This window comes from Muscardinus avellanarius (assembly GCF_963383645.1).
Source record: "Muscardinus avellanarius genome assembly, chromosome: 5".
Taxonomy (NCBI): Eukaryota; Metazoa; Chordata; class Mammalia; order Rodentia; family Gliridae; genus Muscardinus; species Muscardinus avellanarius.
This window is the reverse complement of record NC_137790.1, coordinates 142,139,621-142,154,329: the sequence shown is the minus strand read 5'-3', so window position 1 is coordinate 142,154,329 and position 14,709 is coordinate 142,139,621. Positions and strand designations below refer to the sequence as shown.

The window sequence follows — 14,709 nt, the reverse complement described above, 5'->3', positions numbered from 1 at the left end:
TCCTGTCTCAGCCTCCTGAATCTGATTTTTTATTTTGAAACAGGGTCTCAGTAAGATGTGGAGGGCCTACGTAGTTGAGGCTGTCCCAGAACCTGTGACCCTCCTGTCTCAGCCTCTCAGGTACTGGGATTACCAGCGTGCACCAGGTTGCCTGACTCCCAGCCCTATTTCTAGTTCTTCTTCTTCATTATCATTATTTTGGGTGGTACTGGGGGTGGAACCCAGGGGCCTTCTACTTCCAGGCTACACTCCCAGACCTATTTTATGTTTTATTTGGAAACAGGGTCTCTTAAACCAGCTGAGCAATCCTCCTGTCTCAGCCTCCCAAGCCGGGGATTACAAGCATGTGCCACCACGCCTGGCTTCTTCTCCTTCTCATCTTTATTATTATTTGCAGGTCTGGAGATGAAACCCAGGGGCATTTGACCTGAGCTCCACCCCCTGCCCAATTTTTATTCTTTATTTTTAAACAGGGTCTCACTGAGTTGCAGAGGGCCTAAGTAGCTGAGGCTGTCCGTGAACTATGATCATCCGGTCTCAGCTTCCCGAATGCTGGGATTACAAGTGTGCGCCACCACGCCCGGCTTATTTTTTATTATTTTGAAACAAGGTCTAAGTTGTGAAGGCCTCACTAAGTAGCTGAGGCTGCCCACAAAAGTGAGATCCTCCTGTCTCAGACTGCCAAGTACTAAGATTACAAGCACGCACCACCATAACTGGTCTACATCCCCCGACCGTTCCCCCCCCCTGCCCTTTTAATTTTTTTTTTTTTTGGCAGTACTGGAGATTGAGACCAGGGGCATTCTATCTCTGAGCTACACCTCCAGCCCTTTTTTTAAATTTTTATTTTGAAACAGGGTCTCACTAGGTTAATGAGAATGTCACTATTTGCTGAGGTTGTTCTCAAACTTTATGAGCACTTTTTTTCTTGCGGTACCGGGGATGGAACAACCTAGGGGCATTCAACCTGCAAGCTACACCCCAGCCCTATTTTTATTTTTATTTTTTGGTACTGGGGGTGGAACCCAGGGGCTTTTCTACCTCCGGGCTATACTCCCAGACCTATTTTATATTTTATTTGAAAACAGGATCTCACTAAGTTGCTGAGAGCCTAAGTAGCTGAGGCTGGCTTCGAACCTGTGCAATCCTCCTGTCTCAGCCTCCCAAGCGCTGGGAATACAAGCGTGCGCCACCACACCCAGTTTATTCTTTATTTTGAAACTGGGTCTCACTGAGTTGCAGAGGGCCTAAGTAGCTGAGGATGTTCAGTAACTGTGATCCTCCTCTCAGCCTCCCAGTAAAAGTGTGCGCCGCCACGCCTGGCTATGAGCATGTTTTGTTTTGGTTTTGTTTTTTGGTGGTACTGGGGGTGGAACCCAGGGGCCTCCTACCTCTGGGCTACACTCCCAGACCTATTTTTTATATTTTTATTTGGAAACAGGGTCTCTTAAACCAGAGCAGCTGGCTTCGAACCTGCGTGATCCTCCTGTCTCCGCTTTCCAAGTGCGGGGATTATAAATGTGCGCCACCGCGCCCAGTTTATGAGCATGTTTTGATGCTAGTTTGTTACAGGGGATTGAACACAGGGCATTCTACTTTCAAACTACACCTCCCAACCCTTTTTATTTTCATAGAACTGGGGGTCGAACCCAGGGGTGTTCTACTTCCCAGCTATACCCCCAACCTTATTTTATTTTGAAACATGATCTAAGCCAGGTGTGGTGGCGCACACTTGTAATCCCGTACTTGGGAAGCAGAGACAGGAGGATTGCGTAGGTTCGAAGCCAGCCCCGTTGGCTTAAGAGACCCTGTTTCAAAAAAACAAATTATATATATATGTATTAGTATATATTAGGTCTGGGAGTATAGCCCGGCAGTAGAAGGGTTTCCAGGAACCCCAGTACCACAAAAAAAAAAAAAAAAAAAAAAAAAAAAAAAAAAAAGATCTTCATGATCTAATTTGCTGAAGGCCCAAGTTGCTGGGCTCATGGCTGCCAGTGGACTAGAGTCTGGTGGCAGGCAACTACAGACCCCGTATTGGCTCTGGGATATCTGACATCACAATGTTCAGCCAATTAACTGCTGCCAGTGGTACAGGAGGGATCAAAAGAGCCTCAGCCAGACGTGGTGGCGCACGCTTGTAATCCCCACACTTGGGAGGCGGAGATAGGAGGATCAGGAAGCCAGCCATGCTGGCTTAAGAGACCCTGTTTCAAAATAAAATATAAAATAGGTCTGGGAGTGTAGCCCGGAGGTAGAAGGGTTCCATCCCCAGTACCACCAAAAAAAAAAAAAAGATAATCTCAAAGTCTAGAGCACCTGCCACATAACTATTTGGGGTAAGCTGCTGTGTAGAGCCATGAGAAGGCCTGTTTCAAAGTGCGGTTTGGGCTGGACTCCTGCTGAGCCAATACACACCACAGAGTGGCGTGGCTAAGGTGTGTGTATAGTTTTGTTGTTGTTGACTTCAGGGTAACAGAGGTTGGGGTAATGATGACCACACCAAAACACTGCGGTGATCCACAGGGTGGGGGCACTAGCCAACGTACGTGGGTCACAGCACATGGCAAGCTTCTGAGCGTCAGGAGGGAGCTGTCCACCCAGGGAAGAACAGCAGCAGCAAGGCATACAATAAACAAAAAGATCTGTATTAGACATTTACACTCAGGGAAGAAAGAGGTATCTGCATCATCAGATGTGGAATGTTGAAGAAACAGTTAATAATAAATAAAGACTCCGAGCTGGGCAGCAGCTGGGCCGACTCAGGCTGGGGCTCACTGAGGCCACTGCGCACCAGCTCCAGGCTGCAGGGCCACCACCTGGCCATACTGGCCTCTGCCCGACACAGCACAGCTGTGCCTGGGACACGAGTCTCTCCAGAACTCGAGCAACCAGCAAGTTCACTCCCCACTCTCCTCACTTATCTCTGTGACAATGTCTATGAGGCTCTGGAGCCCAAAGATATAGCCAGCATCCTGGCCCTCGTGCACCACACTGTCCTCGCCATACAGCCTGCAGGTGGTGTGGGCGAAGTCGATCATGCGCACGTCCACGCAACTGGCGCCCACGGGCTTGTAGGCATAGGCTCCGGCAGACTCATCGGCGGACTCCTCTGACAGGTCCTCCAAGTCCTCAGCGTCTGAGTCCAGAGCCACTTCGGGCCACTCTTTGCCATCGTAGATAAGCAGCAGAGAGCTGGAGTAGAAGCGGTAGGATTCCTGTCGTTCCAACACCGCCTTGAGCTCGGCCAGCTTCTTGAGCACAGGGCCTAGCAGTTCTCGGCGCAGGCAGCGCCCATTGTGGAAGAACTGGAAAAGTGCCTCCTTAAAGCCCTGCACCGACAGCTTCCGCCCGTGGTACTTGTTCATGAACATGAGCTGCCCGGTAGCTGCCTGGTACACCTGGGGGAAGAGACCAGCAGGTCAAGGGATAGATCTTGGGGCAAGGGGGTGGGAGTGTTGGCCATGTGAGCACACCTGATGCTAGCTCCTTCTGCAGTGCTGGACTGAACCTGGGGCCTCACACATGCCAGGAAAATGCCCGGCCCTTTGTAAAAGTTTTTATCTTGGCCCAGTGTGCTTGCACACGCCTGCAATCTCAGTAACTGGGAGGCTGAAGAAAGGAAGATCACATGTTGGAGCCCACTTCAGCAACTCAGTGAAGCTCGCATCACTTAGCAAGACCCTGTTTCTTTTTTTTTTGGTAGGTCTGGGGATGGAAGCCAGAGGTGTTTGACATCCAAGCTACACCCCCCGCCCAATTTTTTTTCTTTCTTTTTTTTTTTGGTGGTACTGGGGTTCCTGGAAACCCTTCTACCTCCAGGCTATACTCCCAGATCCATTTTATATTTTTTATTTGGAAACAGGGTCTCTTAAGCCAGCATGGCTGGCTTCGAACTTGCGCGATCCTCGTCTCCGCCTCTCAAGCGCGGGGATCACAAGTGTGCGCCGCCACGCCTGGCTATTCTTTATTTTGAAACAGGGTCTGAGTTGCAAAGAGCCTCACTAAGTAGCTGAGGCTGTCGGCGAACCAGGATACTCCTGACTCAGCTTCCCAAATGATGGGACTACAAACGTGCGCCACCACAGCCGGCTAAGACCCTGTTTCCAAATAAAAAATAAAATAGGACTGGGACTGTAGCATAGAGGTAGAACACCCCTGGGTTCAATCCCCAGCATGGCAAAAATAAATAAATAAATAAATAAATAAATAAATAAATAAATAAATAAATAAATAAATAAATATCAATCTTGAGATGGGCCTAGCTGAGGCCCATGGTGGGCTCCAACTTGCAATCCTCCTGCCTTGGCTTCCCGGGTGGTTGGGATTTCAGGTGTGCAGCACTGCGGGGGCTGGACTTGACTCTGTGAAAGGGCACATCAGTCACATGGAGCTGCTGTCTTCTCACCACTGCCTACCTGCGATGCAGCAAGCGGACCTGGTTCAGTCACTGTCACAGCCCCACCTTGCACCTGGACCACTGGAGATACAAACCCTCTTGGGTCCTCTCCACTCCTGCCACAGGCTCTGGACAGAGCTAGCAAAGCCAGTCTCTGCAGGAGCCATGCCTTCGTATTTCACCAGATAGCCATAGCACCACTGAGGGCCAAACGGGGCAACAACACGTGATCAGGTGGCAGCCAGTGGCTGACCTACACAGCCCTGCTCTTACAGCAACACACCCACCTGCATCTGCACGCGCACGCCAGCCCTAGTCTTGCACCAGCACACACCACTCGCACGCCACACGCACACGCCAGCCCTGGTCTTGCAACGGCACACCGCACCTGCATGCCGCACACGCGCACGCCAATGACGGCAGACGTGCTCTGCTGGCACTTGCGGATCTGGTTGGCCGCTTTCTCCTCTGAAGCATCATCGCCGTGCTGGCGCGTACCCATCTTGAGGTCCAAGACACAGGGGAACTCATATCGAGAAGTCAGGTTCTCCAGTAGGATAAATTCTGAGTGGTTAAGGACCAGACCGCTAAGAGGAAGTGCTGCTGCCCAGGCCCTGACCGCTAAGGGCACAGTCAGTGCACACCCACAGGTACTCCGCTGGCCAGGCGAGCCCCCCGAGGGAGCACCTTTACTCCTTGTCAGGGAAGGGCACGAGCCGCCAGGGTCTAGACAACCCAGGACTCTGTCGCCGCCATCCAGTCTGGGAGACACATACCACTTCCTGAATTTAGCTGTGTGGGACCAACCCCAACACCACACTGGCCTCGACGACAAATGGAATGGGGTTGTAAGCATAGTAACGCTTACCCTTGAGCGTGAACTAGAGATGCTAGCATCAATTCACAAAAATATTTTTCTTTTTAAGTAAGTCACAGCTGGGCGTGGTAATGCACACTTGTAATCCCAGTACTTGGGAGGCTGAGACAGGAGAATCTGGGTGCACAGACAGCCTTACTCAGATACTTAGTGAGGCCCTTTGCAACTCAGTGAGACCCTGTTTCAAAATAAATAAAAAATAGGGCTGGGGGTGTAGCTTGAAGGTAGAATGCTCCTGGGTTCCATCCTCAGTACCCCAAAAATAAATAAATAAATAAATAAATAAATAAATAAATAAGTCAGTCTAAGCCGGATGTGATGGTATACACGTGTAACCCCAGCACTTGGCTGAGACAGGAGGATTGCACAGTTTCAAAGCCAGCCTCAGCTACTTAGTGAGGTTCTCAGCAACTTAACGAGACCCTGTTTCCAAATAAAGTATAAAATAGGTCTGGGAGTGTAGACCAGAGGTATAGAGCCCCTGGGTTTGAAACAGGCCTTCCCATGTAACACAAAAAATAAATAAATGAATGAATGAATAAAGTGAGTCTAAGCTGACGTTGGTGGTGCACACTGCGATCCCAGTACGTGGATGCTGAGACAGGAGGCTCTCAAGTTTTTGGACAGCCTCAGCAACTTAGTGAGACCTTGTTTCAAAATAAAAAATTAATTCAGGCTGGTGGTATAGCTCAGAGGTAGAATGGCACTGGATTCAACACCCAGTACCACATAAAATAAACAAGTCTAACTAGGCATGGTGGTGCTCACCTATAATCCCTTTACTTGGGAGACCAAGACAGAGATTGCAGGTTCAAAACCAGCCTCAACTACTTAAGACTCTCAGCAACCTAGTGAGACCCTGTTTCTTTTTTTTTTTCCTTTTTCGTTTTTTTTTTTTTTTGGTGGTACTGGGGTGGAACCCAGAGGCTTTCTACCTCCAGGCTATACTCCCAGACCTATTTTATACTTTATTTGGAAACAGGGTCTCACTAAGTTGCTGAGAGCCTTACTGAGTAGCTGAGGCTGGCTTTGAACCTGTGTGATCCTCCTGTCTCAGCCTCCCAAGCGTGGGGATTACAAGCGTGCGCCACCACGCCCGGCTTTGAGACCCTGTTTCAAAACAAAAACTAAGCCAGTCTTGGTGGCGCACGCTTGTAATCCCAGCATTCAGGAGGCTGAGACCAGAGGATCATGGTTCGCGTATAGCCTCAGCTACTTAGTGAGGCCCTCCGCAACTTAGTGAGACCCTGTTTAAAAAATAAAGAATAAAAAACAGGGCAGGGGGTCTAGCTCAGAGGTCAAATGCCCCAGGGTTCTATCCTCAGGCCCTCAAACAAACAGACAGACAGACAGACAAACAAAACAAAAACTAAGCTGAACATGGTGGTGCATGCTTATAACTCCAGGACTTGGAAGACCGAGACAGGAAGATCACAGGTTTGTGGCCAGCTTCAGCTACTTAGGCCCTCTATAATGACAACCTGTTTCAAAATAAAAAATAGAACTAGGCATGTAGATTAGAGGAACACCCTTGGGCTCAATTCTCAGTACCACCACCACCAAAAAAGTGTCTCATTAAAGTACTAAGGGCCTCACTATATTACTGAAGTTGTCTTTAAACCTGCAATCCTCGGCCTTCCCAATACCAAGTTACAGGTGTGTACCACACCCAGCTCCCTCAGCCCTTATTTTAAAATAGGTTCTTACTAGGTTGCTCAGAACCTCTCTAAGCTGCTGAAGCTATCCTCGAACCTGTGATCTTTCTATCTCAGCCTCCCAGATACTAGGATTACAGGCATGTGCCATCACACATGGTTTACTATGCAATTTTTTCCCCTGGTACTGGAGATTGAATCCAATGGCATTCTGCTCTAAACTACACCACCAGCCCTATTTTATTTTTTGTGGTATGGTACTGGGATTAGACCCAAGAGTATTCTACCTCTGAGCTATACCCCTCATCTATTTTGTGTGTGTGTGTGTGTGTGTGGTACTTGGAATTCAACCCAGGATGAACATTCCTCCTCCAAGTTCACCCCCACACCCACCAGCCCTGAATTCTTTCTTCTGAAACAGGGTCTAAGTTGCAGAGGGCGTGACTATATAGCTGAGACTGGCCACACACTTCTGATTCTTCTCTCGGCCTCCCAAGTACTGCATTACAAGTGAGTGCCACCACACCTGGCTCCCAGTGCAATTCCCCCTCCCCCCAAGTACTGGGGATAGAACTCGGGCATCCTACCTCTGAGTGACACCCCCAGCCCTATTTTTTATTCTTTTTTTGCAGGTCTGGGGATGGAACCCAGGGGCATTTAACCTCCGAGCTACATCCCCTCCCCTATTTTTTATTCTTTATTTTGAAACGGGGTCTCAATAAGTTGTGGAGGGCCTCACTAACTAGCTGAGGCTGTTTGAGAACAGCGATCCTCTGGTTTCAGCCTTCCAAATGCTGAGATTACAAGCGTGCGCCACCACGCCGGCTCCTATTTTTTATTCTTGAAACAGGACTAAGTTTCAGAGGGCCTCACTAAGCAGGTGAGGCTGTCTGTGAACGCAGATCCTTTTGTCTCAGCTGCTTAAGTACTAGGATTATAAAATGCACCACCACAGCTGGCTTCTGAGTCCAATTTTTTATTTATTTTGAAACAGTCTATATTGCAGAAGGTCTCAATAAGTTGCCAAGGTTAGCTTTGAACCTGCGATGCTTCTGTCTTAGACTCCCAAGTACTGGGATTACAAGCTTGCTGTATCATTCCCAAATTATTTTTTATTTTGAAATAGGATCTGACTGAGTTGCTAAGGATGGTGGTCTCCAACCTGTAATTCTCCTGTCTCAAGCTTTCCAAGTACTGGGATCACAGACGTATGCCACCATGCTTGGCTCTATGCAATTTGGGGGGGAATGGGGTGCTGGGATTGAATTCAGAGGCTTTTTACCTCCAAGTTACACCCTCAACCTGATTTTACTTCTTTTTTTTGTGGTGCTGGGGATTGAACATAGGGGCATTCTACCACCGAGCTACACCTCCAGCTCTATTTTTTTATTCTTTATTTTGAAAAAGGGTCTCACTAAGGTGTGGAAGGCCTCACTAAGCAGCTGAGGTTGAACGCAAACCCAGATCCTCCTGTCTCAGCCTCCCAAGTACTGGGATTATAAGCATGCGCCACCATGCTCCGCTCTGATTTTACTTATTTAGAAACATGTCTCACTAGGTTGCCGAGAGCCTCTAAAACTGCCCAAAACAGCTTTGAACCTGAGATCTTCCTGTCTCAATCTCCCATTTACTAGGATTACAAGCGTGTGCCACCACACCTGGTTTTAAAAATGATGTTAATGTTTTATTCATTTATTCATGATTACATGATTACAAGCCTGCGCCACCACACCTGGCCCTATTTTTTTTTTTTCTGTTCTGGGGGTTGAACCCAGGAGCACTCTACTTCCGAGCAACGTTCCCAGCCCTATTTTTTCTTTATTTTGAAACAGGGTCTCACTGAGTTGTAAAGGGCTTCACTAAGTAGCTGAGGCTGTCCATGAACCGCGCTCCTCCTGTCTCAGCCTCCCAAATGCTGGAATTATAACATGTGCCACCACGCCCAGCTTGGCTATATTTTTATTCATTTTTGTGGTACTGGGGATGGAACCCAGAGGTCTTCTACCTCTGGGCTACACTCCCAGACCTATTTTATATTTTTATTGGAAACAGGGTCTCACTAAGTAGCTGAGGCCGGCTTCAAATCTGCATGATCCTCCTGCCTCAGCCTCCCAAGTACTAAAATTGCAAGCGTATGCCACCACGCCCAGCTTTATTCTTTCTTCTCTCTCTTTCTTTTTCGGTGGTACTGGGGTTCCTGGAAGCCCAGACCTATTTTTAAAATATTTTTATTTGGAAACAGGGTCTCTTAAGCCAGCGCAGCTGGCTTCGAACCTGCGCGATCCTCCTGTCTCCGCCTCCCAAGCGCGGGGATTACAAGTGTGTGTCACCACACCTGGCCAGCTTTATTTTTTATTTTAAAAGACAGTCTCATTAAGTAGCTGAGGCTGGCCACGAACCTGCAATCCTCCTGTCTCACCCTCCCCAGTACTAAAATTACAAGCATGCGCCACCATACCCAGCTGGTCTTGTTTTACCTTTTTACTAATTTATGGCACTAGAGATTGAACTCAGAGGCATTCTACCTCTGAGCTAGAAAACCTATTTTGAAACAAGTTCTTCCTAAATTGCTGAGGCTGGCCACAAGCCTGCGGTCCTCCTGACTCCGCCTCCCAAGTGCGGGGATTACAAGCGCGCGCCACCATGCCCGGCTCCGGCTTATTTTTAAAACATGTTTTCCCTAATAAGCCTTATAAATAAATGAAACAGCTTCGACTTTCAGAAATTTCAACCCATGAGATTAAAAAAATATAAACAACTGCTGGCGCACGTTTATAATCCCAATACTTGGGAGGCTGAGACAGGAGAATCGAGGGCTCACAGCCAGCCTCAGCTACTTATGAGGCCCTCCAAAACTTAATGAGACTGTTTCAAAATAAAGAATAAAAAATAGGGCTGGGGGTAGAGCTCGGAGGTGGAATGCTCTTCGGCTCAATCTCTAGTATTGCAGAAAACAAACAAACAAAAACTAGGGGCAAAAAGGGGGATTTTTTAAAAAACGAACAAACCCTGGTTCTTTCTTCATCACAGCTCAACGCCAGGCTGGTGAGCCAGGATTGAAAGGCCCACCCTCCACCAACTCGGCAACACTGCACCTATGCGGTCTGGGGACTTTCTGGAGAGTATAAAAACCAGGACCAGCCCTTTGCCGTCTCCCCTAGGATACCGAGGCTAAAGTCCACTGATGTAAGGTGGCCCCTTCACTCCCAGAGCCCCACAATCTCCCACCCCACCACCGCCGCTCGGGAGGCCAGCCCGTCCTGGGAGGTGGCATCTCAAGGAGGAAGCTCAAGGAGGACAAAGGCAGCCTCTCGCTGCGCCCGCCCCAGCCCCCACGCAGGGCACCGTGAACAAAGGATACTGTGCTGGTTCCGATGCTTCGCGTTCTCCTTCATTCTCTGTAACTGCTGCTGGTGGCACTTCATGCTCCAAGGGTTACAGTGTTTGAGCTGAGAACTGATATTCCCTTTCTTTTCTACGCTGTAGTACAAGACTTCAGATTTCTTTAGCCACTCAAATTCTTCTTCTAGTTTATGGCTATAAAGAGAAATGGTGCTAATAAATCCAACGTCATCAAAATTCAGTGTCAAGAAATATTCTGGGGTGATAAAAGGCTATTATTTTTTTTTGGGGGGGGGGGAGTACTGGTGATAGAACCCAAGGGCATTCATTCTACCTCCAAGCCATACCCCAACCTATTTTTTATTCTTTATCTGAAACAGGGTCTAAGTTGCAGAGGGCTTCACTAAGTAGCTGAGGCTGTCCTCGATCTCTGATCCCCCGTCTCAGCCTCCCGAATGCTGGGACTGCAAGCGAGGGGCACCACAACCGGCTAGGAACACTGAATAAAACAGTCTTCATTTCGCTGTCCCCCTCGGTGCACTGGGCACTAGTGATAAGCTGAGCTGCCTGGCTGAGGACCTCTCCCCGCCCCACCTGTCAAGGCACACCAAGGCACTGAGGGGCCGGGAGGAGGCAGGAGGCAGGGTGGACCAACTGCTGGACTCAGGCTCCCCAGTACTGGGGTTACAAGAGTACGTGCCCCATCCCACAGGCTAAAGCTACATATTCTGATGTGGTGGTTTCAATGTATGCATCTGCTCAAACTCATCTAATGCTCAAATTAGAGTGCTCTTCTCCTATGTATGTTACACCTCGTGACGGGCCAGCCCACCACTACTTTCTCCAGCAGGTAGAGCCTGTGTGCAAGAGGGGCCTCTGCTCCCAGCTGCCCAAGACCACCTCCTGGCTTCGGCACGCAGGTTCCGAAATCTGCGAGACGGGAAAACCCAAATTGATATTCCACAGGATTAAGGCCATCTCCAGATTGTACATCTTTACTTTTCACAAGGTCTGCTAAGGCTTTATGCTTGGCAGGCCCTACCCACCGGACCCTCAAGTTTCAAAGATGCCCATCTGACCATTTTGCCTCCCACTCTTGGTGAGCAGCTGAGGTAAATGGGTAGTTCCTGACATCCACAGGACATCTATAGCAGTCCCTTTTATTACAGCTGCCACTTCAGCTGTTTACCAAAAACGGCAAGACCTAACCCAGAGTCACCCAGACGCTGGAGTGCCACGCAGGAGCCACCTCGGCTCTGAGAACCGAGGACCCAGCTCCCCTCCTCCGGAAGCAGGGCTCCTCCTGGTCACTCACCTCTTCACTTTCTCCTCTTTCCGGTGCTGTCGCGCCCACTCCTTGGGGGTCTTTTCCGTTTCGAGCACATGGTGTTTTTTGTTTGTCCACCTTAGGAGTTTACTTTTTGGTTCACAGTCTGAATTGTCGACAATGTCCACAGTTCCATGGTCCCCCTTTAATGGATAAGCTATTAAACACAAGTTCCTGTCTTCATCTTCTTCAAAGCTTACAGATACCACACCTGGAAGGGGGGTGAGGAGCAAAAAGGACTTTTAATTCCAGAGGAGAAGCTTTCTAAATAACATGATTGTAACATTTGTGTTTTTTCTTACCCTGTTCCTTAAGTCTCTATGTTGCCAGAGGCCCCAAACTCATCTGCAAACCTAACAAATATCAAAACAGCTAGAAAAAATGACACCACACGAGACAAGCGATTAGGGAGCAAACATGGCGGAGAGTCTTTCTCTCTGATGCATTCAACAAGGCCAGAGCCAAAGAATTACAAGACACATTTTTCCATCATTGAAAATGTTTATTAATTTTAATGTAACTCTTCTAAACCTGAGAGACGCACACACATGGCTTTTTATATCTTGTGGGACTGTTTAATGCCCTGAGCAGAAGCTCCAGCGGCCTGGCAGCTCGCTTTAAAGCACAGCTGTACGCAGGGGAGACAGGCTCGCCTCGGGCAAGCGGCATCTGAGGTAAGGAGGGGTGAGCAAAGCGAAATAAAGGCGCAAACAAAACAAAGCACACAGCGCGACAGACCCCCGGCAGAGGCTCCCGCAGCCCACTCTGGGGGCGCCCGGGCCTTTGTCCTCGGGTTTGCTTTATTAGTCTTTGCAGTTTCATCTCACAAAAGAACAGAATGAGTACAAGGCAGACAGGGCGGGGGTGCGGACACATGGCGGCCTTGACAGCAGCTCCCCTGAGTCTCTAGAACCTGCCATGTGGACTTAGGAGTCTTTGAGGAGGGACTGTAGGTGGGAGCGTTTCAGCAGTGCCGACGAGCGCCTTCTAACCGACTGGCTGAACACCTCTCCTCCCAGGCCTCTCTGCACTCAATCTGCTCAGTCCTCGCTGCCCGCCCGCTTGCCGCGGGGAAATGCGGAAATGCGTGCTCAGAGAGATGAGACTTCTGAGGTGGCCCCGGCTCTGGGTGCAGAGGAGCCGGGGTGGGGAATTCAGGGGACCACACTTCCCTGTCGCCGTGGGGAAAAGAACCAGGGGGAAAAAAGGGCAGGGGTGGCCAGCTAACAAGGGAACTCGGGCTTTGTCCTGGAAAAAACAACAGAGAAGGACCAAGTGAGGGCCCCCAACTCCCCCATCCCACCATAAAACACAAGTATCTCCGAGTACAGAGTACATTCTGTCTGTAAAGAACGTCACTTTCACAGGCTCAGAAGAAACTAAATTGATCCAGTCTTTTGTACTGTATAAGGAGGAATGCACATTTAAAACTAATTTTTTAATGGGTTTTCCTTTTAAAAAGGACCCCCCCCCAAAGCCCACACCAGGCTGGTGGCTGCTGATGTTCCCCCCAAAATGCAATATAAAACAGGAGAAAAAGGGGATCAAAGGACTGCCTTCACAGGGCAATTCTGGGGACAGTCTGTAACAGCAAAGGGCTTCGGCTAATTAGCACAGTCCTCCCACTCCTGCATTCCATCTGACTCAGCCCTGCTCCCAGCCTACCTATCACCAGGGCTTCTGGTTTCCTGGAGGACAAAAAGCAGGCAGCTAGAGTTCTCGGTAAAATCCTCCCACAGTCTCCCCGCTGCCCCCACGGGACTATGGTTACAGTGATCAAGACACCCGAACACAAAACACAACTATACTTCTACCAAAAATAACTCAAAACAGATCCATGAAACAAACAATTGGGCAATCTTACCAGGGCTTGAAAACTGAGGGTGTGAGGTGCTGGGCTGAGGGCCAAGAGGAGGAGGAGGAAGAGGAGGAGGGGGAAATACAGAGTGAGTGGAGGGAGGGTGAGGGCTCCCGGGAGAGCTGCCTTCCATGGCCAAGACCCTCGCGTCCCCTCACCACATGGCGACCCCTCACCTTTGTACTGGGGAGTGAATCTGCGCATCTCAGCAGGGAGGGTCTCGTAGAACTGATGCTCCCTCGGGACCAAGGGCTTGCACAAGGTCGTCTCGTTGAAGCGAAGCACACACGAATGCCCCCCGACCTGGTGGACAAAGGGCTCCAACAGGATGCCCTTGGTGCGGGGCTCCACGTCCATGGCCCTGAAGGCTGGGCTCATCCTCTGGACCCAGGCGGCAGGGAGAAAGGGGAGGGGAGGCGGCGGGGCTCACGGCCGCAGTCCTCCGTTGGGCGCCTGTACGCAGTGCGTCTGCTTGGTCTCCACTCCTAGGACTCTGCAGGCCCGGACACTGCCGGAAGCAAACACAGCGATGACGTGAGGCTGGAAACCTGGGAGCCGCCTTCCACTGGCCCTCCTCCAGCACAAACAGCCTGAGCTCACGCAAGCCCTGCCCAGGCAGCCCTCCCTCTTCCCCCTCACAGCACAAAGACAAACACGGGCTGGGGTGAAGAGGAGGACAGACTGGGCTGGGGCCCTAACGAGCCAGGGACCCCACTACATCATTACAAAGCAAAACACAAAGCCACAATGGTAAAAATCAAACTTCAAACAACATTCAGATTAAATATTATCATTTTCAGCCAGGCGTGGTGCCGCTCGCTTGGAATCCCCGTACTTGGGAGGCTGAGACATGAGGACAGCACAGGTTCGAAGCCAGCCTCAGCTACTTAGTGAGGCTCTCAGCAACTTAGTGAGCCCCCAGAGGTAGAAAAGCCCCTGGGCTCTACCCCCAGTACCACACACACACACACACACAAAAATAATAATAAATAAAATATAATTTTCTAATACAATTATCTAACTTAGGGCGAATGGTGCTCAAGTCTCTCCACTTATACTTTTATAAAATGCATTTGAATACAGGGAAACTCAACACGTACATCATTTAACAGGACGAACCCGCCAAGGTGAACACAGGCGCTGCCCCGTCCAAGGCCAAAGACAAGCCCCATTAACCTTATTAGCAATGGAGCTCGGCCCAGCTCTAATGATTAACGTCTGTATCTAAAAACAACCGATCAAGGCTGGCTA

General features: G+C 49.5%; 1 protein-coding gene across 1 annotated transcript; it reads right to left on the bottom strand.

Annotated features, from left to right (window-relative positions):
- Positions 1 to 2,900: 2,900 nt before the first annotated feature.
- IP6K2 (inositol hexakisphosphate kinase 2) lies at positions 2,901 to 13,836 on the bottom strand (the record flags this gene model as incomplete). Its single annotated transcript, XM_080695857.1, is given in 7 exon segments — positions 2,901 to 3,401; positions 4,788 to 4,963; positions 10,293 to 10,468; positions 11,589 to 11,811; positions 11,903 to 11,912; positions 11,914 to 11,972; positions 13,635 to 13,836. Coding segments are annotated over 7 exon segments (1,347 nt in total).
- Positions 13,837 to 14,709: the final 873 nt, after the last annotated feature.